General features: G+C 49.3%; 1 protein-coding gene across 1 annotated transcript in view; it reads right to left on the bottom strand.

Moving 5' to 3' along the window:
- The window catches only part of LOC115127406 (dedicator of cytokinesis protein 3-like), a 311,415-nt gene that overhangs the window by 18,281 nt on the left and 274,346 nt on the right, over nucleotides 1-18,788 (bottom strand). Inside the window, 8 exon segments of the mRNA XM_065000744.1 lie at nucleotides 214-329; nucleotides 3,592-3,673; nucleotides 11,085-11,220; nucleotides 11,896-12,014; nucleotides 14,408-14,521; nucleotides 14,634-14,717; nucleotides 16,745-16,924; nucleotides 18,161-18,414. Of these exon segments, the coding sequence (XP_064856816.1) occupies nucleotides 214-329; nucleotides 3,592-3,673; nucleotides 11,085-11,220; nucleotides 11,896-12,014; nucleotides 14,408-14,521; nucleotides 14,634-14,717; nucleotides 16,745-16,924; nucleotides 18,161-18,414 (1,085 nt within the window).

The following is an 18,788-nucleotide window of genomic DNA, read 5'->3' as shown; positions in this document are numbered from 1 at the left end:
TACAAATTGGTGCATTCACCTTATGACATCCAGTGGAGCAACCACTTTACAATAGTGCATCTAAATCTTTTAAGGGGGGTGAGAAGGATTACTTTATCCTATCCTAGGTATCAGCACTAATACTCTGAGATTCTTTGTGGATAAGGGCCCAGAGAAGATAGAGATTGAAGCGAAGCGGAGAAGCGTGGGCCAAGCCAACAACAGTAGCTGTACCTGTCCGTTCTCAGTGATGTTGGGGTACATAGCGGAGCTGGGTCTCTCACGGTGCAGAGGCAGCAGCATCAACATCTCACGGTTGTGTCTGTATTTTTCTGGCAGCGACGGGGAGCCTACCACAGAGGGCAGAGGACACAGAGAATTGAAATTAGACAAAGATACTGAGAGGAGACAGAGATACTGAGAGGAGACAGAGATACTGAGAGGAGACAGAGATACTGAGAGGAGACAGAGATACTGAGAGGACACAGCATCACAACTAGACAGAGATACTGAGAGGAGACAGAGATACTGAGAGGAGACAGAGATACTGAGAGGAGACAGAGATACTGAGAGGAGACAGAGATACTGGGAGGAGACAGAGATACTGAGAGGAGACAAAGAGGAACACAGCATCACAACTAGACAGAGATACTGAGAGGAGACAGAGAGGAACACAGCATCACAACTAGACAGAGATACTGAGAGGAGACAGAGATACTGAGAGGAGACAGAGATACTGAGAGGAGACAGAGATACTGAGAGGAGGCAGAGATACTGAGAGGAGACAGAGATACTGAGAGAGGAGACAGAGAGGAACACAGCATCACAACTAGACAGAGATACTGAGAGGAGACAGAGATACTGAGAGGAGACAGAGAGGAACACAGCATCACAACTAGACAGAGATACTGAGAGGAGACAGAGATACTGAGAGGAGACAGAGATACTGAGAGGAGACAGAGATACTGAGAGGAGACAGAGAGGAACACAGCATCACAACTAGACAGAGATACTGAGAGGAGACAGAGAGGAACACAGCATCACAACTAGACAGAGATACTGAGAGGAGACCGAGATACTGAGAGGAGGCAGAGATACTGAGAGGAGGCAGAGATACTGAGAGGAGGCAGAGATACTGAGAGGAGACAGAGATACTGGGAGGAGACAGAGAGGAACACAGCATCACAACTAGACAGAGATACTGAGAGGAGACAGAGATACTGAGAGGAGACAGAGATACTGAGATGAGACAGAGATACTGAGAGGAGACAGAGATACTGAGAGGAGACAGAGATGAACACAGCATCACAACTAGACAGAGATACTGAGAGGAGACAGAGATACTGAGAGGAGACAGAGATACTGAGAGGAGACAGAGATACTGAGAGGAGACAGAGATACTGAGAGGAGACAGAGATGAACACAGCATCACAACTAGACAGAGATACTGAGAGGAGGCAGAGATACTGAGAGGAGACAGAGATCCTGAGAGGAGACAGAGATACTGAGAGGAGACAGAAATACTGAGAGAAGACAGAGAGGAACACAGCATCACAACTAGACAGAGATACTGAGAGGAGACAGAGATACTGAGAGGAGACAGAGAGGAACACAGCATCACAACTAGACAGAGATACTGAGAGGAGACAGAGATACTGGGAGGAGACAGAGATACTGAGAGGAGACAGAGATACTGAGAGGAGACAGAGATACTGAGAGGAGACAGAGATACTGAGAGGAGACAGAGATAGTGAGAGGAGACAGAGAGGAACACAGCATCACAACTAGACAGAGATACTGAGAGGAGACAGAGAGGAACACAGCATCACAACTAGACAGAGATACTGAGAGGAGACAGAGATACTGAGAGGAGACAGAGATACTGAGAGGAGACAGAGATACTGAGAGGAGGCAGAGATACTGAGAGGAGACAGAGATACTGAGAGAGGAGACAGAGAGGAACACAGCATCACAACTAGACAGAGATACTGAGAGGAGACAGAGATACTGAGAGGAGACAGAGAGGAACACAGCATCACAACTAGACAGAGATACTGAGAGGAGACAGAGATACTGAGAGGAGACAGAGATACTGAGAGGAGACAGAGATACTGAGAGGAGACAGAGAGGAACACAGCATCACAACTAGACAGAGATACTGAGAGGAGACAGAGATACTGAGAGGAGACAGAGATACTGAGAGGAGACCGAGATACTGAGAGGAGGCAGAGATACTGAGAGGAGGCAGAGATACTGAGAGGAGGCAGAGATACTGAGAGGAGACAGAGATACTGGGAGGAGACAGAGAGGAACACAGCATCACAACTAGACAGAGATACTGAGAGGAGACAGAGATACTGAGAGGAGACAGAGATACTGAGATGAGACAGAGATACTGAGAGGAGACAGAGATACTGAGAGGAGACAGAGATGAACACAGCATCACAACTAGACAGAGATACTGAGAGGAGACAGAGATACTGAGAGGAGACAGAGATACTGAGAGGAGACAGAGATACTGAGAGGAGACAGAGATGAACACAGCATCACAACTAGACAGAGATACTGAGAGGAGGCAGAGATACTGAGAGGAGACAGAGATCCTGAGAGGAGACAGAGATACTGAGAGGAGACAGAAATACTGAGAGAAGACAGAGAGGAACACAGCATCACAACTAGACAGAGATACTGAGAGGAGACAGAGATACTGAGAGGAGACAGAGATACTGAGAGGAGACAGAGAGGAACACAGCATCACAACTAGACAGAGATACTGAGAGGAGACAGAGATACTGGGAGGAGACAGAGATACTGAGAGGAGACAGAGATACTGAGAGGAGACAGAGATACTGAGAGGAGACAGAGATACTGAGAGGAGACAGAGATAGTGAGAGGAGACAGAGAGGAACACAGCATCACAACTAGACAGAGATACTGAGAGGAGACAGAGATACTGGGAGGAGACAGAGATACTGAGAGGAGACAGAGATACTGAGAGGAGACAGAGATACTGAGAGGAGACAGAGAGGAACACAGCATCACAACTAGACAGAGATACTGAGAGGAGACAGAGATACTGAGAGGAGACAGAGATACTGAGAGGAGACAGAGATACTGAGAGGAGACAGAGATACTGAGAGGAGACAGAGATACTGAGAGGAGACAGAGATACTGAGAGGAGACAGAGATACTGAGAGGAGGCAGAGATACTGAGAGGAGACAGAGATACTGGGAGGAGACAGAGAGGAACACAGCATCACAACTAGACAGAGATACTGAGAGGAGACAGAGATACTGAGAGGAGACAGAGATAATGGGAGGAGACAGAGATACTGAGAGGAGACAGAGATACTGAGAGGAGACAGAGATACTGAGAGGAGACAGAGATACTGAGAGGAGACAGAGATACTGGGAGGAGACAGAGAGGAACACAGCATCACAACTAGACAGAGATACTGAGAGGAGACAGAGATACTGAGAGGAGACAGATATACTGAGAGGAGACAGAGAGGAACACAGCAACTAGACAGAGATCAGAGCATCGAAACTAGCCACACAAAGTAGGGGTTTGAACCCATTGCTAGTAAGATCTGACTACAGTAGACAACCTACCTCTGATACTGTTGGGGGCAGAGTTCATCATCTGGGAGGGGGCTGAGTGGGTGGAGCTCAGACTGGAGGACGAAGGACTGGGCTGAGACAAGAAAGAGAAAATATACTTACAGTAAATGAGCCATAAACCAGATTATCTACAGTAAATGAGACATAAACCAGATTATCTACAGTAAATGAGCCATAAACCAGATTATCTACAGTAAATGGGCCAGAATCCAGATTATCTCCAGTAAATGGGCCATAAACCAGATTATCTACAGTAAATGGGCCATGAACCAGATTATCTACAGTAAATGGGCCAGAAACCAGATTATCTACAGTAAATGGGCCATAAACCAGATTATCTACAGTAAATGGGACAGAAACCAGATTATCTCCAGTAAATGAGCCATGAACCAGATTATCTACAGTAAATGGGCCATAAACCAGATTATCTACAGTAAATGAGACATAAACCAGATTATCTACAGTAAATGGGCCATAAACCAGATTATCTACAGTAAATGAGCCATAAACCAGATTATCTACAGTAAATGGGACAGAAACCAGATTATCTACAGTAAATGGGACAGAAACCAGATTATCTACAGTAAATGGGCCATAAACCAGATTATCTACAGTAAATGGGACATAAACCAGATTATCTACAGTAAATGAGCCATAATCCAGATTATCTACAGTAAATGGGCCAGAAACCAGATAATCTACAGTAAATGGGCCATAAACCAGATTATCTCCAGTAAATGAGCCATGAACCAGATTATCTCCAGTAAATGAGCCATAAACCAGATTATCTCCAGTAAATGGGACAGAAACCAGATTATCTACAGTAAATGAGCCATAATCCAGATTATCTACAGTAAATGGGCCAGAAAACAAATGGTTTACTTCATTCCAGAAATAATCTCTTGACTGTTAAATAGAAGGAAAGGACCTCATCCAACCAATGCAGAGTCATTGTGGTTTTAGCAGTCAGCAACTTTATCAGCTTCACTTGTAGTCATTTAGGACCATAGACTTTCTGTGTTCCCCATCTAATTTAGCATCTGGCCCTTATTTAGCAGATAGTTAACTGTATTTCATTGGGCAGAGTCTTCTGTGGGAATAAGAATTATAAAATAACTTTATTATCCATCATGCGAAGGAGCTTACAGGTACAGTGAGGTGGGTACAGTGAGGTGGGTACAGTGGGTACGGTACAGTGAGGTGGGTACAGTGGGTACGGCACAGTGAGGTGGGTACAGTGGGTACAGTACAGTTAGGTGGGTACAGTGGGTACAGTACAGTGAGGTGGGTACAGTGGGTACGGTACAGTTAGGTGAGGTGGGTACAGTACAGTTAGGTGGGTACAGCAGGTACAGTATAGTGAGGTGGGTACAGTGAGGTGGGTACAGTGGGTACAGTGGGTACAGTACAGTGAGGTGGGTACAGTGAGGTGGGTACAGTACAGTGAGGTGGGTACAGTGAGGTGGGTACAGTACAGTGAGGTGGGTACAGTGAGGTGGGTACAGTGAGGTGGGTACAGTGGGTACAGTATAGTGAGGTGGGTACAGTGGGTACAGTACAGTTAGGTGGGTACAGTGGGTACAGTACAGTTAGGTGGGTACAGTGGGGTGGGTACAGTGAGGTGGGTACAGTGGGTACAGTATAGTGAGGTGGGTACAGTGGGTACAGTATAGTGAGGTGGGTACAGTGAGGTGGGTACAGTGGGTACAGTACAGTTAGGTGGGTACAGTGGGTACAGTACAGTTAGGTGGGTACAGTGGGTACAGTACAGTGAGGTGGGTACAGTGGGGTGGGTACAGTGGGGTGGGTACAGTGAGATGGGTACGGTAAAGTGAGATGGGTACGGTAAAGTGAGGTGAGGTGGGTACAGTGAGGTGGGTACAGTGGGTACAGTACAGTGAGGTGGGTACAGTTGGTACGGTACAGTGAGGTGGGTACAGTGGGTACGGTACAGTGAGGTGGGTACAGTGAGGTGGGTACAGTATGTAGAGTACAGTGAGGTGGGTACAGTACAGTGAGGTGGGTACAGTGGGTACGGTGCAGTGAGGTGGGTACAGTGAGGTGGGTACAGTATGTAGAGTACAGTGAGGTGGGTACAGTGGGTACGGTACAGTGAGGTGGGTACAGTGGGTACGGCACAGTGAGGTGGCTACAGTGAAGTGGGTACAGTACAGTGAGGTGGGTACAGTGGGTACGGCACAGTGAGGTGGCTACAGTGAGGTGGGTACAGTAGATACGGTACAGTGAGGTGGGTACAGTGGATACAGTACAGTGAGGTGGGTACAGTACAGTGAGGTGAGGTGGGTAAGATGAGGTGGTTACATTGAGGTGGCTTCAGTGGCTACGGTACAGTGAGGTGGGTACAGTGGGTATGGTACAGTGAGGTGGGTACAGTGGGTACGGTACAGTGAGGTGGGTACAGTGAGGTAGGTACAGCGGGTACGGTACAGTGAGGTGGGTACAGTGGGTAGGGTACAGTGAGGTGGGTACAGTGGGTATGGTACAGTGAGGTGGGTACAGTGGGTACGGTACAGTGAGGTGGGTACAGTGAGGTAGGTACAGCGGAGTGCGGTACAGTGAGGTGGGTACAGTGGGTAGGGTACAGTGAGGTGGGTACAGTGGGTATGGTACAGTGAGGTGGGTACAGTGGGTACGGTACAGTGAGGTGGGTACAGTGTGAGGTGGGTACGGTGCAGTGAGGTGGGTACAGTGGGTATGGTACAGTGAGGTGGGTACAGTGGGTAGGTACAGTGGGTACGGTACAGTGAGGTGGGTACAGTGGGTATGGTACGGTGAGGTGGGTACAGTGGGGTATGAGGTGGGTACAGTGAGGTGGGTACAGCGGGTACGGAACAGTGAGGTGGGTACAGTGGGTACGGTATAGTGAGGTGGGTACAGTGGGTATGGTACAGTGAAGTGGGTACAGTGGGTATGGTACAGTGAGGTGGGTACAGTGGGTACGGTACAGTGAGGTGGGTACAGTACAGTGAGGTGGGTACGGTACAGTGAGGTGGGTACAGTGAGGTGGGTACAGCGGGTACGGAACAGTGAGGTGGGTACAGTGGGTACGGTATAGTGAGGTGGGTACAGTGGGTATGGTACAGTGGGTACGGTACAGTGAGGTGGGTACAGTGGGTATGGTACAGTGAAGTGGGTACAGTGGGTATGGTACAGTGAGGTGGGTACAGTGGGTACGGTACAGTGAGGTGGGTACAGTACAGTGAGGTGGGTACGGTACAGTGAGGTGGGTACAGTGGGTATGGTACAGTGAGGTGGGTACAGTGAGGTGGGTACAGTGGGTACAGTACAGTTAGGTGGGTACAGTGGGTACAGTACAGTGAGGTGGGTACAGTGGGGTGGGTACAGTGGGGTGGGTACAGTGAGATGGGTGCGGTGAAGTGAGATGGAGTGCGGTAAAGTGAGGTGAGGTGGGTACAGTGAGGTGGGTACAGTGGGTACAGTACAGTGAGGTGGGTACAGTGGGTACGGTACAGTGAGGTGGGTACAGTGGGTACGGTACAGTGAGGTGGGTACAGTGAGGTGGGTACAGTATGTAGAGTACAGTGAGGTGGGTACAGTACAGTGAGGTGGGTACAGTGGGTACGGTGCAGTGAGGTGGGTACAGTGAGGTGGGTACAGTATGTAGAGTACAGTGAGGTGGGTACAGTGGGTACGGTACAGTGAGGTGGGTACAGTGGGTACGGCACAGTGAGGTGGCTACAGTGAAGTGGGTACGGTACAGTGAGGTGGGTACAGTGGGTACGGCACAGTGAGGTGGCTACAGTGAGGTGGGTACAGTAGATACGGTACAGTGAGGTGGGTACAGTGGATACAGTACAGTGAGGTGGGTACAGTACAGTGAGGTGAGGTGGGTAAGATGAGGTGGTTACATTGAGGTGGCTACAGTGGGTACGGTACAGTGAGGTGGGTACAGTGGGTATGGTACAGTGAGGTGGGTACAGTGGGTACGGTACAGTGAGGTGGGTACAGTGAGGTAGGTACAGCGGGTACGGTACAGTGAGGTGGGTACAGTGGGTAGGGTACAGTGAGGTGGGTACAGTGGGTATGGTACAGTGAGGTGGGTACAGTGGGTACGGTACAGTGAGGTGGGTACAGTACAGTGAGGTGGGTACGGTACAGTGAGGTGGGTACAGTGGGTATGGTACAGTGAGGTGGGTACAGTGGGTATGGTACAGTGGGTACGGTACAGTGAGGTGGGTACAGTGGGTATGGTACAGTGAGGTGGGTACAGTGGGTACGGTACAGTGAGGTGGGTACAGTGAGGTGGGTACAGCGGGTACGGAACAGTGAGGTGGGTACAGTGGCTACGGTATAGTGAGGTGGGTACAGTGGGTATGGTACAGTGGGTACGGTACAGTGAGGTGGGTACAGTGGGTATGGTACAGTGAAGTGGGTACAGTGGGTATGGTACAGTGAGGTGGGTACAGTGGGTACGGTACAGTGAGGTGGGTACAGTACAGTGAGGTGGGTACGGTACAGTGAGGTGGGTACAGTGGGTATGGTACAGTGAGGTGGGTAGAGTGGGTATGGTACAGTGGGTACGGTACAGTGAGGTGGGTACAGTGGGTACGGTACAGAGAGGTGGGTACAGTGGGTACGGTACAGTGAGGTGGGTACAGTGGGTATGGTACAGTGAGGTGGGTAGAGTGGGTACGGTACAGTGAGGTGGGTACAGTGGGTATGGTACAGTGAGGTGGGTACAGTGGGTATGGTACAGTGAGGTGGGTACAGTGAGGTGGGTACAGTGGGTATGGTACAGTGAGGTGGGTACAGTGAGGTGGGTACAGTGGGTACGGTACAGTGAGGTGGGTACAGTGGGTATGGCACAGTGGGTACGGTGCAGTGAGGTGGGTACAGTGGGTACGGTACAGTGAGTACGGTACAGTGAGGTGGGTACAGTGAGTACGGTACAGTGAGGTGGGTACAGTGGGTATGGTACAGTGGGTACGGTACAGTGAGGTGGGTACAGTGGGTACGGTACAGTGAGGTGGGTACAGTGGGTACGGTACAGTGAGGTGGGTACAGTGAGGTGGGTACAGTATGTAGAGTACAGTGAGGTGGGTACAGTACAGTGAGGTGGGTACAGTGGGTACGGTGCAGTGAGGTGGGTACAGTGAGTTGGGTACAGTATGTAGAGTACAGTGAGGTGGGTACAGTGGGTACGGTACAGTGAGGTGGGTACATTGGGTACGGCACAGTGAGGTGGCTACAGTGAAGTGGGTACGGTACAGTGAGGTGGGTACAGTGGGTACGGCACAGTGAGGTGGCTACAGTAAGGTGGGTACAGTAGATACGGTACAGTGAGGTGGGTACAGTGGATACAGTACAGTGAGGTGGGTACAGTACAGTGAGGTGAGGTGGGTAAGATGAGGTGGTTACATTGAGGTGGCTACAGTGGGTACGGTACAGTGAGGTGGGTACAGTGGGTATGGTACAGTGAGGTGGGTACAGTGGGTACGGTACAGTGAGGTGGGTACAGTGAGGTAGGTACAGCGGGTACGGTACAGTGAGGTGGGTACAGTGGGTATGGTACAGTGAGGTGGGTACAGTGGGTATGGTACAGTGAGGTGGGTACAGTGGGTACGGTACAGTGAGGTGGGTACAGTACAGTGAGGTGGGTACGGTACAGTGAGGTGGGTACAGTGGGTATGGTACAGTGAGGTGGGTACAGTGGGTATGGTACAGTGGGTACGGTACAGTGAGGTGGGTACAGTGGGTATGGTACAGTGAGGTGGGTACAGTGGGTACGGTACAGTGAGGTGGGTACAGTGAGGTGGGTACAGCGGGTACGGAACAGTGAGGTGGGTACAGTGGCTAGGTGTGAGGTGGGTACAGTGGGTATGGTACAGTGGGTACGGTACAGTGAGGTGGGTACAGTGGGTATGGTACAGTGAGGTGGGTACAGTGGGTACGGTACAGTGAGGTGGGTACAGTGAGGTGGGTACAGCGGGTACGGAACAGTGAGGTGGGTACAGTGGCTACGGTGTAGTGAGGTGGGTACAGTGGGTATGGTACAGTGGGTACGGTACAGTGAGGTGGGTACAGTGGGTATGGTACAGTGAAGTGGGTACAGTGGGTATGGTACAGTGAGGTGGGTACAGTGGGTACGGTACAGTGAGGTGGGTACAGTACAGTGAGGTGGGTACGGTACAGTGAGGTGGGTACAGTGGGTATGGTACAGTGAGGTGGGTAGAGTGGGTATGGTACAGTGGGTACGGTACAGTGAGGTGGGTACAGTGGGTACGGTACAGAGAGGTGGGTACAGTGGGTACGGTACAGTGAGGTGGGTACAGTGGGTATGGTACAGTGAGGTGGGTACAGTGGGTACGGTACAGTGAGGTGGGTACAGTGGGTATGGTACAGTGAGGTGGGTACAGTGGGTATGGTACAGTGAGGTGGGTACAGTGGGTATGGTACAGTGAGGTGGGTACAGTGAGGTGGGTACAGTGGGTATGGTACAGTGAGGTGGGTACAGTGAGGTGGGTACAGTGAGTACGGTACAGTGAGGTGGGTACAGTGGGTATGGTACAGTGGGTACGGTACAGTGAGGTGGGTACAGTGGGTACGGTACAGTGAGGTGGGTACAGTGGGTATGGTACAGTGGGTACGGTACAGTGAGGTGGGTACAGTACAGTGAGGTGGGTACAGTGAGGTGGGTACAGTGAGGTGGGTACAGTGGGTACGGTACAGTGAGGTGGGTACAGTACAGTGAGGTGGGTACGGTACAGTGAGGTGGGTACAGTGGGTACGGTACAGTGAGGTGGGTACAGTGGGTACGGTACAGTGAGGTGGGTACAGTGAGGTGGGTACAGTACAGTGAGGTGGGTACAGTGAGGTGGGTACAGTGAGGTGGGTACAGCGGGTACGGTACAGTGAGGTGGGTACTGTGGGTACGGTACAGTGAGGTGGGTACAGTACAGTGAGGTGGGTACAGCGGGTACGGTACAGTGAGGTGGGTACAGTGGGTACGGCACAGTGAGGTGGGTACAGTGAGGTGGGTACAGTACAGTGAGGTGGGTACAGTGGGTATGGTACAGTGAGGTGGCTGCAGTGAGGTGGGTACAGTATGTAGAGTACAGTGAGGTGGCTGCAGTGAGGTGGGTACAGTATGTAGAGTACAGTGAGGTGGGTACAGTGGGTACAGTACAGTGAGGTGGGTACAGTGGGTACGGTACAGTGAGTTGGGTACAGTACAGTGAGGTGGGTACAGTGGGTACGGTACAGTGAGGTGGGTACAGTGGGTACGGTACAGTGAGGTGGGTACGGTACAGTGAGGTGGGTACAGTGGGTACGGTACAGTGAGGTGGGTACGGTACAGTGAGGTGGGTACAGTGGGTACGGTACAGTGAGGTGGGTACAGTGGGTACGGTACAGTGAGGTGGGTACAGTGGGTACGGCACAGTGAGGTGGGTACGGTACAGTGAGGTGGGTACAGCGGGTACTGCCCTGGCGTAGAGACAGACCTGCATATGGTAGACGTCCTCGGGGTGTTCCATCACCACGCTGTCCGTCAGGATCACCAGGTTACCCGTCTCGCTGGAGGTGTGAGAGGACAGTGAGGAGGACGACTGGCGGATAGACCCCAGCAGATTCAGTGGACTGGGGGAGAGAGAGAGAGAGGGGGGGGGAGAGGAGAGGAGAGGGAGAATGGAGAGGGAGGGTTGTGGAGGGGGAGTGAGGGGTGAAGAGAGGGGTGAGGAAAGGTTGGGGATGGGTTGGAGGGAGGGAGGGAGGGAGGAAAGGTTGGAGAGGGGTGGGAGGGAGGGAAGGAAGATTTGTGCCGTGACTCGTGAGAGCACTGAAATCACCTGTGGTAGAGGAAGGGAATTGTATGCATGCCTGTGTGTGTGTGTGACCATATCTCTGTGTGTGTGTGTGACCATATCTGTGTGTGTGTGTGTGTGACCATATCTGTGTGTGTGTGTGTGTGACCATATCTCTGTGTGTGTGTGACCATATCTCTGTGTGTGTGTGACCATATCTCTGTGTGTGTGTGACCATATATCTGTGTGTGTGTGACCATATCTGTGTGTGTGTGTGACCATATCTCTGTGTGTGTGTGACCATATCTCTGTGTGTGTGTGACCATATCTCTGTGTGTGTGTGTGACCATATCTCTGTTTGTGTGTGACCATATCTCTGTGTGTGTGTGTGACCATATATCTGTGTGTGTGTGACCATATCTCTGTGTGTGTGTGACCATATATCTCTGTGTGTGTGTGACCATATCTCTGTGTGTGTGTGTGTGACCATATCTCTGTGTTTATGCCTCACCTGTGCCTGTGAATGAGTTTGAAGCTGTCAGGGCTCATGGGGCTGTGCGTAGCCAGGATGCCTCTTGTGGTGCTGACACTAGAACAGGCAGGACTCAGCTTGTCCAGTCCCGGCAGACCCTGTAGAGAGAGAAAGCACTAAATAAACGTCCCTTTTTCAGGACCCCGTCTTTCAAAGATAATTAGTAAAAATCCAAATAACTTCATTGTAAAGGGTTTAAACACGGTTTCCCATGCTTGTTCAATGAACCATAAACAATTAATGAACATGCACCTGTGGAACAACGGTCGTTAAGACACTAACAGCTTACAGACGGTAGGCAATTAAGGTCATAGTTATGAAAACTTAGGACACTAAAGAGGCCTTTCTACTGATTCTGAAAAACACCAAAATAAAGATTCCCAGGGTCCCTGCTCATCTGCGAGAACGTGTCTTAGGCATGCTGCAAGGAGGCATGAGGACTGCAGATGTGGCCAGGGCAATAAATTGCAATGTCTGTACTGCGAGACGCCTAAGACAGCGCTACAGGGAGACAGGACGGACAGCTGATCGTCCTCACAGTGGCAGACCACGTGTAACAACACCTGCACAGGATCGGTACATCTGAACATCACACCTGCGGGACAGGTACAGGATGGCAACAACAACTGCCCGAGTTACACCAGGAATTTACAATCCCTCCATCAGTGCTCAGACTGTCCGTAATAGGCTGAGAGAGGCTGGACTGAGGGCTTGTAGGCCTGTTGTAAGAAATCACCAGCAACAACGTCGCCTATGGGCACAAACCCACCGTCGTTGGACCAGACAGGACTGGCTGATGAGACAGGACTTCACTGATGAGTTTTTTTTGTTCACTGATGAGTTTCGGTTTTGTCTCACCAGGGGTGATGGTCGGATTCGCTTTTATCGTTGAAGGAATGAGCGTTACACCGAGGCCTGAACTCTGGTACGGGATTGATTTGGAGGTGGAGGGTCCGTCATGGTCTGGGGCGGTGTGTCACAGCATCATCGGACTGAGCTTGTTGCCATTGCAGGCAATCTCAACGCTGTGCGTTACAGGGAAGACTTCCTCCTCCCTCATGTGTTACCCTTCCTGCAGGCTCATCCTGACATGACCCACCAGCATGACAATGCCACCAGCCATACTGCTCGTTCTGTGTGTGATTTCCTGCAAGACAGGAATGTCAGTGTTCTGCCATGGCCAGCGAAGAGCCGTGATCTCAATACCATTGAGCACATCTGGTACCTGTTGGATCGGAGGGTGAGGGCTAGGGCCATTCCCCCCAGAAATGTCCGGGAACTTGCAGGTGCCTTGGTGGGAGAGTGGGGTAACATCTCACAGCAAGAACTGGCAAATCTGGTGCAGTCCATGAGGAGGAGATGCACTGCAGTACTTAATGCAGCTGGTGGCCACACAAGATACTGACTGTTACTTTTGATTTTAACCCCCCCTTTGTTCAGGGACACATTATTCCATTTCTGTTAGTCACATGTCTGTGGAACCTGTCTAGATGTAGAAAGTGGAGTTGACCCTAGTCTAGATGTAGAAAGTGGAGTAGACCCTAGTCTAGATGTAGAAAGTGGAGTTGACCCTAGTCTAGATGTAGAAATTGGAGTTGACCCTATTCTAGATGTAGAAAGTGGAGTTGACCCTTGTCTAGATGTAGAAAGTCGAGTTGACCCTAGTCTAGATGTAGAAAGTGGAGTTGACCTTGTCTAGATGTAGAAAGTGGAGTTGACCCTAGTCTAGATGTAGAAAGTGGAGTTGACCCTAGTCTAGATGTAGAAAGTGGAGTAGACCCTAGTCTAGATGTAGAAAGTGGAGTTGACCCTAGTCTAGATGTAGAAATTGGAGTTGACCCTATTCTAGATGTAGAAAGTGGAGTTGACCCTTGTCTAGATGTAGAAAGTCGAGTTGACCCTAGTCTAGATGTAGAAAGTGGAGTTGACCTTGTCTAGATGTAGAAAGTGGAGTTGACCCTAGTCTAGATGTAGAAAGTGGAGTTGACCCTAGTCTAGATGTAGAAAGTGGAGTTGACCCTAGTCTAGATGTAGAAAGTGGAGTTGACCCTAGTCTAGATGTAGAAAGTGGAGTTGACCCTAGTCTAGATGTAGAAAGTGGAGTTGACCCTTGTCTAGATGTAGAAAGTGGAGTTGACCCTTGTCTAGATGTAGAAAGTGGAGTTGACCCTAGTCTAGATGGAGAAAGTGTCAGTCCGGCTACTGAATGATTTCTGAGCCTGTTGTGCCGTCAGCAATAACCGGGTCACAGCAATAACCGGGTCACAGCATGGGACTGCCGGTTCCTTAAACCACTTGTCAGCATCCCTCCATCCGGCAAGTAAGTGCGGAAAACGCTCTCTGGAGATTTATGTGTATGATTGAATATCTGACTGAAGATACTTCTAGAAACAACTTCACCAGACAGAAGTGGATAAGGCGCAAAGGACACATCTTGAGAGACTGCTGAAAAAAATCCACTGACATAGAGACTGCTGAAAAAGTCACTCACATAGAGACTGCTCCTCATCATCTGGAACTGATCTATCAGCTTCTTGTGCAGGGGACGCATTTCAGGGTGCACCAGCTTGTCATGGACTGCAAGCCCCGCCCCCAGGATGTAAACCTACAACAGCAGACAGCAACAACTTCAGTGAGTTTCAGTTTATTGCCACGTTTTAATTTGATCTCAACATTAAGATACAGACAGATAAGATGCAGACAGACCAAGACTGTACCTGTTCCTGCATGAGGTCTTTGAGGGCAGTGATCTTCTCTGTGTCTTCTGGGTGGCTGCTGATGTACTCCTTATCAAAGAAGGCCTGGTTGAGGGAGAGACAAGACAGACAGACATACGGGATGTAAGGGGACGGTATATCAAAGAAAATACCCCCCAAAGTATATTCTAAAACAAGCAAGAGTTTTGTGTTCCTCAGAGACTCCAGCCCCTATCAACCAAGGCATGCCTCAAGGTTTAGCCCTGGGACCCCTGCTGTTCATCCACCCCAGCCCCTGTCAACCAAGGCATGCCTCAAGGTTTAGTCCTGGGACGCCTGCTGTTCATCCACCCCAGCCCCTGTCAACCAAGGCATGCCTCAAGGTTTAGCCCTGGGACCCCTGCTGTTCATCCACCCCAGCCCCTGTCAACCAAGGCATGCCTCAAGGTTTAGCCCTGGGACCCCTGCTGTTCATCCACCCCAGCCCCTGTCAACCAAGGCATGCCTCAAGGTTTAGTCCTGGGACCCCTGCTGTTCATCCACCCCAGCCCCTGTCAACCAAGGCATGCCTCAAGGTTTAGGCCTGGGACCCCTGCTGTTCATCATCAACATGCTTCCCCTCCACTCTTCAGGTTTAGGACAAAATGTGTCTGCATTTGAAAAGACAGAGTTTTTTATTGAACAAATTCAGTTATGTTTATCCCGGTTTCATTCCAATTGTTTCGGCTAAATTAATACACCCCTGATCACACGCACACACAGTTCACTTTCATAGAAACCACGTAAAAAAGCATGATCCCTTGTTCGTTGTATTCCTTCTCACATCTGCACGATGTCCTCGAACCTTTTCCCTTTGCTTGTGGACTTCAGTGCATCAGCGGTCTGCGACCAGACGAATAAACCTTTCCAAGACAAACCTTCATATCATAACCTCTAACTGCTACACCAAGCCTACATCGTTGTCATCGTATTAACATCATAGTGAACATAGTTTCTAGAACAAATACATTAGTAAACCCGCTACAATCACGCAGTACAGTGTACAGTCAGCAGCAAGCTGGGCCTCAGTGGCAATAAATTAATAAAACCCAACTTGGAAGAGTTCCAGTGTTGGATAGCCATAGCCAGCTAGCTAACATAGCATCCCTCTGCCATAGCCAGCTAGCTAACATAGCATCCCTCTGTCATAGCCAGCCAGCTAACATAGCATCCCTCTGTTATAGCCAGCTAGCTAACATAGCATCCCTCTGTTATAGCCAGCTGGCTAACATAGCATCCCTCTGTTATAGCCAGCTAGCTAACATAGCATCCCTCTGTTATAGCCAGCTAGCTAACATAGCATCCCTCTGTTATAGCCAGCTAGCTAACATAGCATCCCTCTGTTATAGCCAGCTAGCTAACATAGCATCCCTATGTTATAGCCAGCTAGCTAACGTAGCATCACTCTGTTATAGCCAGCTAGCTAACGTAGCAACCCTCTGTTATAGCCAGCTAGCTAACATAGCATCACACTCACTTTGTGCTGGTTAGGCAAACTAGCTAGCAGCATTTGCTAGCTAAGTGAAAGGGAAAGTTAAAAAATAAACCAATATAGGTCTCTCTCTCTCTCCTCCTTAATTTTGGAAGAAATGAATTTGTTAAAAACTGATCAACTACTCTCTATCTCTCTCTCTGAGTCAACTACTCACCATATTTTATGCACTGCAGTGCTAGCTAGCTGTAGCTTATACTTTCAGTACTAGATTAATTTGATTGGGTGAACAACATGTCAGTTCATGCTGCAAGAGCTCTGATAGGTTGGAAGACGTCCTCTGGAAGTTGTCATAATTACTGTGTATGTCTATGGAAGGGGGTGAGAACCATGAACCTCCTAGGTTGTGTATTGAAGACAATGTAACCAGAGGAGGACGGAGGATAGCTGTCCTCCGGCTACACCATGGTGCTACCTTACAGAGTGCTGTTGAGGCTACTGTAGACCTTCATTAACAAAAAATGTGTTTTAATAAATTATTTGGTGACGTGAATATATTTAGTAAAGTTTTATCTAAAAAGGTAACATTTTTAAATATTGGACTATTTTTATGAAATTCACTCTTATGAGGACTCTCCCCTGGTTCTGTGGTGGCACCTACCTCCTGGTATCTGGCGATGCCCCCGTTGACGGCAGCGTCAATGACCCCATTGAGACACATGGACAGCAGGTTGATGTTGCCATGGAGCTGCTTGTGTTGGTACTGGCTGATCAGGGTCCGCAGCTCATGGTTCTTGTTCTCCACCACGTAGATGGCATTCTCCAGAGGACTCACCTCCACCTAGACAACACACACAACAGAAGTAACAGGACCTGAGGAGGAGGAAGAGGAAGCAGAGGACTGACTTCCACCTGGACAACACAATGCAAGTAACTTGCATGTTATCACATTTTATTTGTCACATGCTCCGAATACAAAATAAATCCTGACTTACAAGCCCTTAACCAAAAATGCAGCACAAGTTCAAGTTAATAAAATATTTACTAAATTAACTAAAGTAATACAAATAAAATCAAAAGTAACACAAAATGACAATAACAATAACGAGGCTATATACCGAGTCATTGTGTGGGGATACAGGTTAGTCGAGGTCATTTGTACATGTAGGTAGGGGTAAAGTTACTATTCATGGATAATAAACAGCGAGTAGCCGCAGTGTAAAAACAAAGGGGGGTTAATGTAAATAGTCCTGGTGGCCATTTGATTAATTCTTCAGCAGTCTCATGACTTGGGGGTAGAAGCTGTTAAGGAGCCCATTTGGTCCTAGACTTGGGGCTCCGGTACTGCTTGCCGTGCGGCAGCAGAGAGAACAGTCCACGACTTCGATGACTGGAGTCTCCTTTTCCTGTAGTCCACGATCATCTCCTTTGACTTCCTCACATTGAGGGAGAGGTTGTTGTCTTGGCACCACACGGCCAGGTCTCTGACCTCCTCCCTATAGACCGTCTCATAGTTGTCGGTGGTCAGGCCTACCACTGTTGTGTCGTCAGCAAACTTAATGATGGTGTTGGAGTTGTGCTTGGCCACACAGTCGTGGGTGAACAGGGAGTACAGGAGGGGACTGAGCACGCATCCCTGAAGGACCCCCGGGTTAAGGATCAGCGTGGCGGATGTGTTGTTACCTACCCTCACCACCTGGGGGCAGCCCGTCAGGAAGTCCAGGATCCAGTTGCGGATGCTTTGAGTTCACAACCTAGTAATCCGTTTGGCCCTGCGGCTTTGTGAACGTTGACCTGTTTAAAGGTCTTGCTCACATCGGCTACAAAGAGCGTCGTCCTGGGAACAGCTGATGCTCTCATGCATGCTACATTACATCCTCATCACAGACAGATGTAACACTTTTTTCCATCTGCAGTACCAAAGCACCAACACAGGTCTAATAATAATATAAGCCATTTCACAGAAACTTTCATCCAAAAAACGACATGCATTGTACACATGGGTGTTTCGGGGAATCGAACCCACCATACTCAGTATTACTGAGTATTACTGTCACGGCTATGTAGTGTCACTCACCAGCTCTCTCTTCTCCACCTCAAACCAGCGGGAGATACCAGGAAGAGGATGTGTGAGGATCAGCGTAGTCCTTTCGATCCACAAGCTCTTGAACTCGTTCTCTCGGTCTTTGGATCCTTTGTGGAAGGGCCGGTCGTATCGAAAGCGGCGCACGTTGTTGACACGGTAGAAGCTCTTGATGCGGTCTGGAACGCGGTCCATTTGGAGAATTTTGACATTCTCCGGAACCGGCGTCACCGCATAGATCTGCAGGTCTGGGAGGTACCGCGTCAAGGAAAAGATGCCTGGGTGGGAGTGTGTTTTCCATTTGGAATACACATACATGTGAGCAAGTATGATGCAATCACTCAACCACACACACACATACATATACACCAACCTGCTGTCCATGTGTCTCAATGGGGTCATTGACGCTGCCGTCAACGGGGGCATCGCCAGATACCAGGAGGTAGGTGCCACCATAGAACCAGGGGAGAGTCCTCATAAGAGTGAATTTCATAAAAATAGTCCAATATTTAAAAATGTTACCTTTTTAGATAAAACTTTACTAAATATATTCACGTCACCAAGACTGACCAGGTGAAAGCTATGATCCCTTATTGATGTCACTTGTTAAATCCACTTCAAT

Source organism: Oncorhynchus nerka, linkage group LG15 (assembly GCF_034236695.1).
Source record: "Oncorhynchus nerka isolate Pitt River linkage group LG15, Oner_Uvic_2.0, whole genome shotgun sequence".
In the NCBI taxonomy this organism is placed as follows: Eukaryota; Metazoa; Chordata; class Actinopteri; order Salmoniformes; family Salmonidae; genus Oncorhynchus; species Oncorhynchus nerka.
The sequence above is the reverse complement of the archived record's forward strand: the minus strand, read 5'-3'. Positions and strand labels throughout refer to the sequence as shown.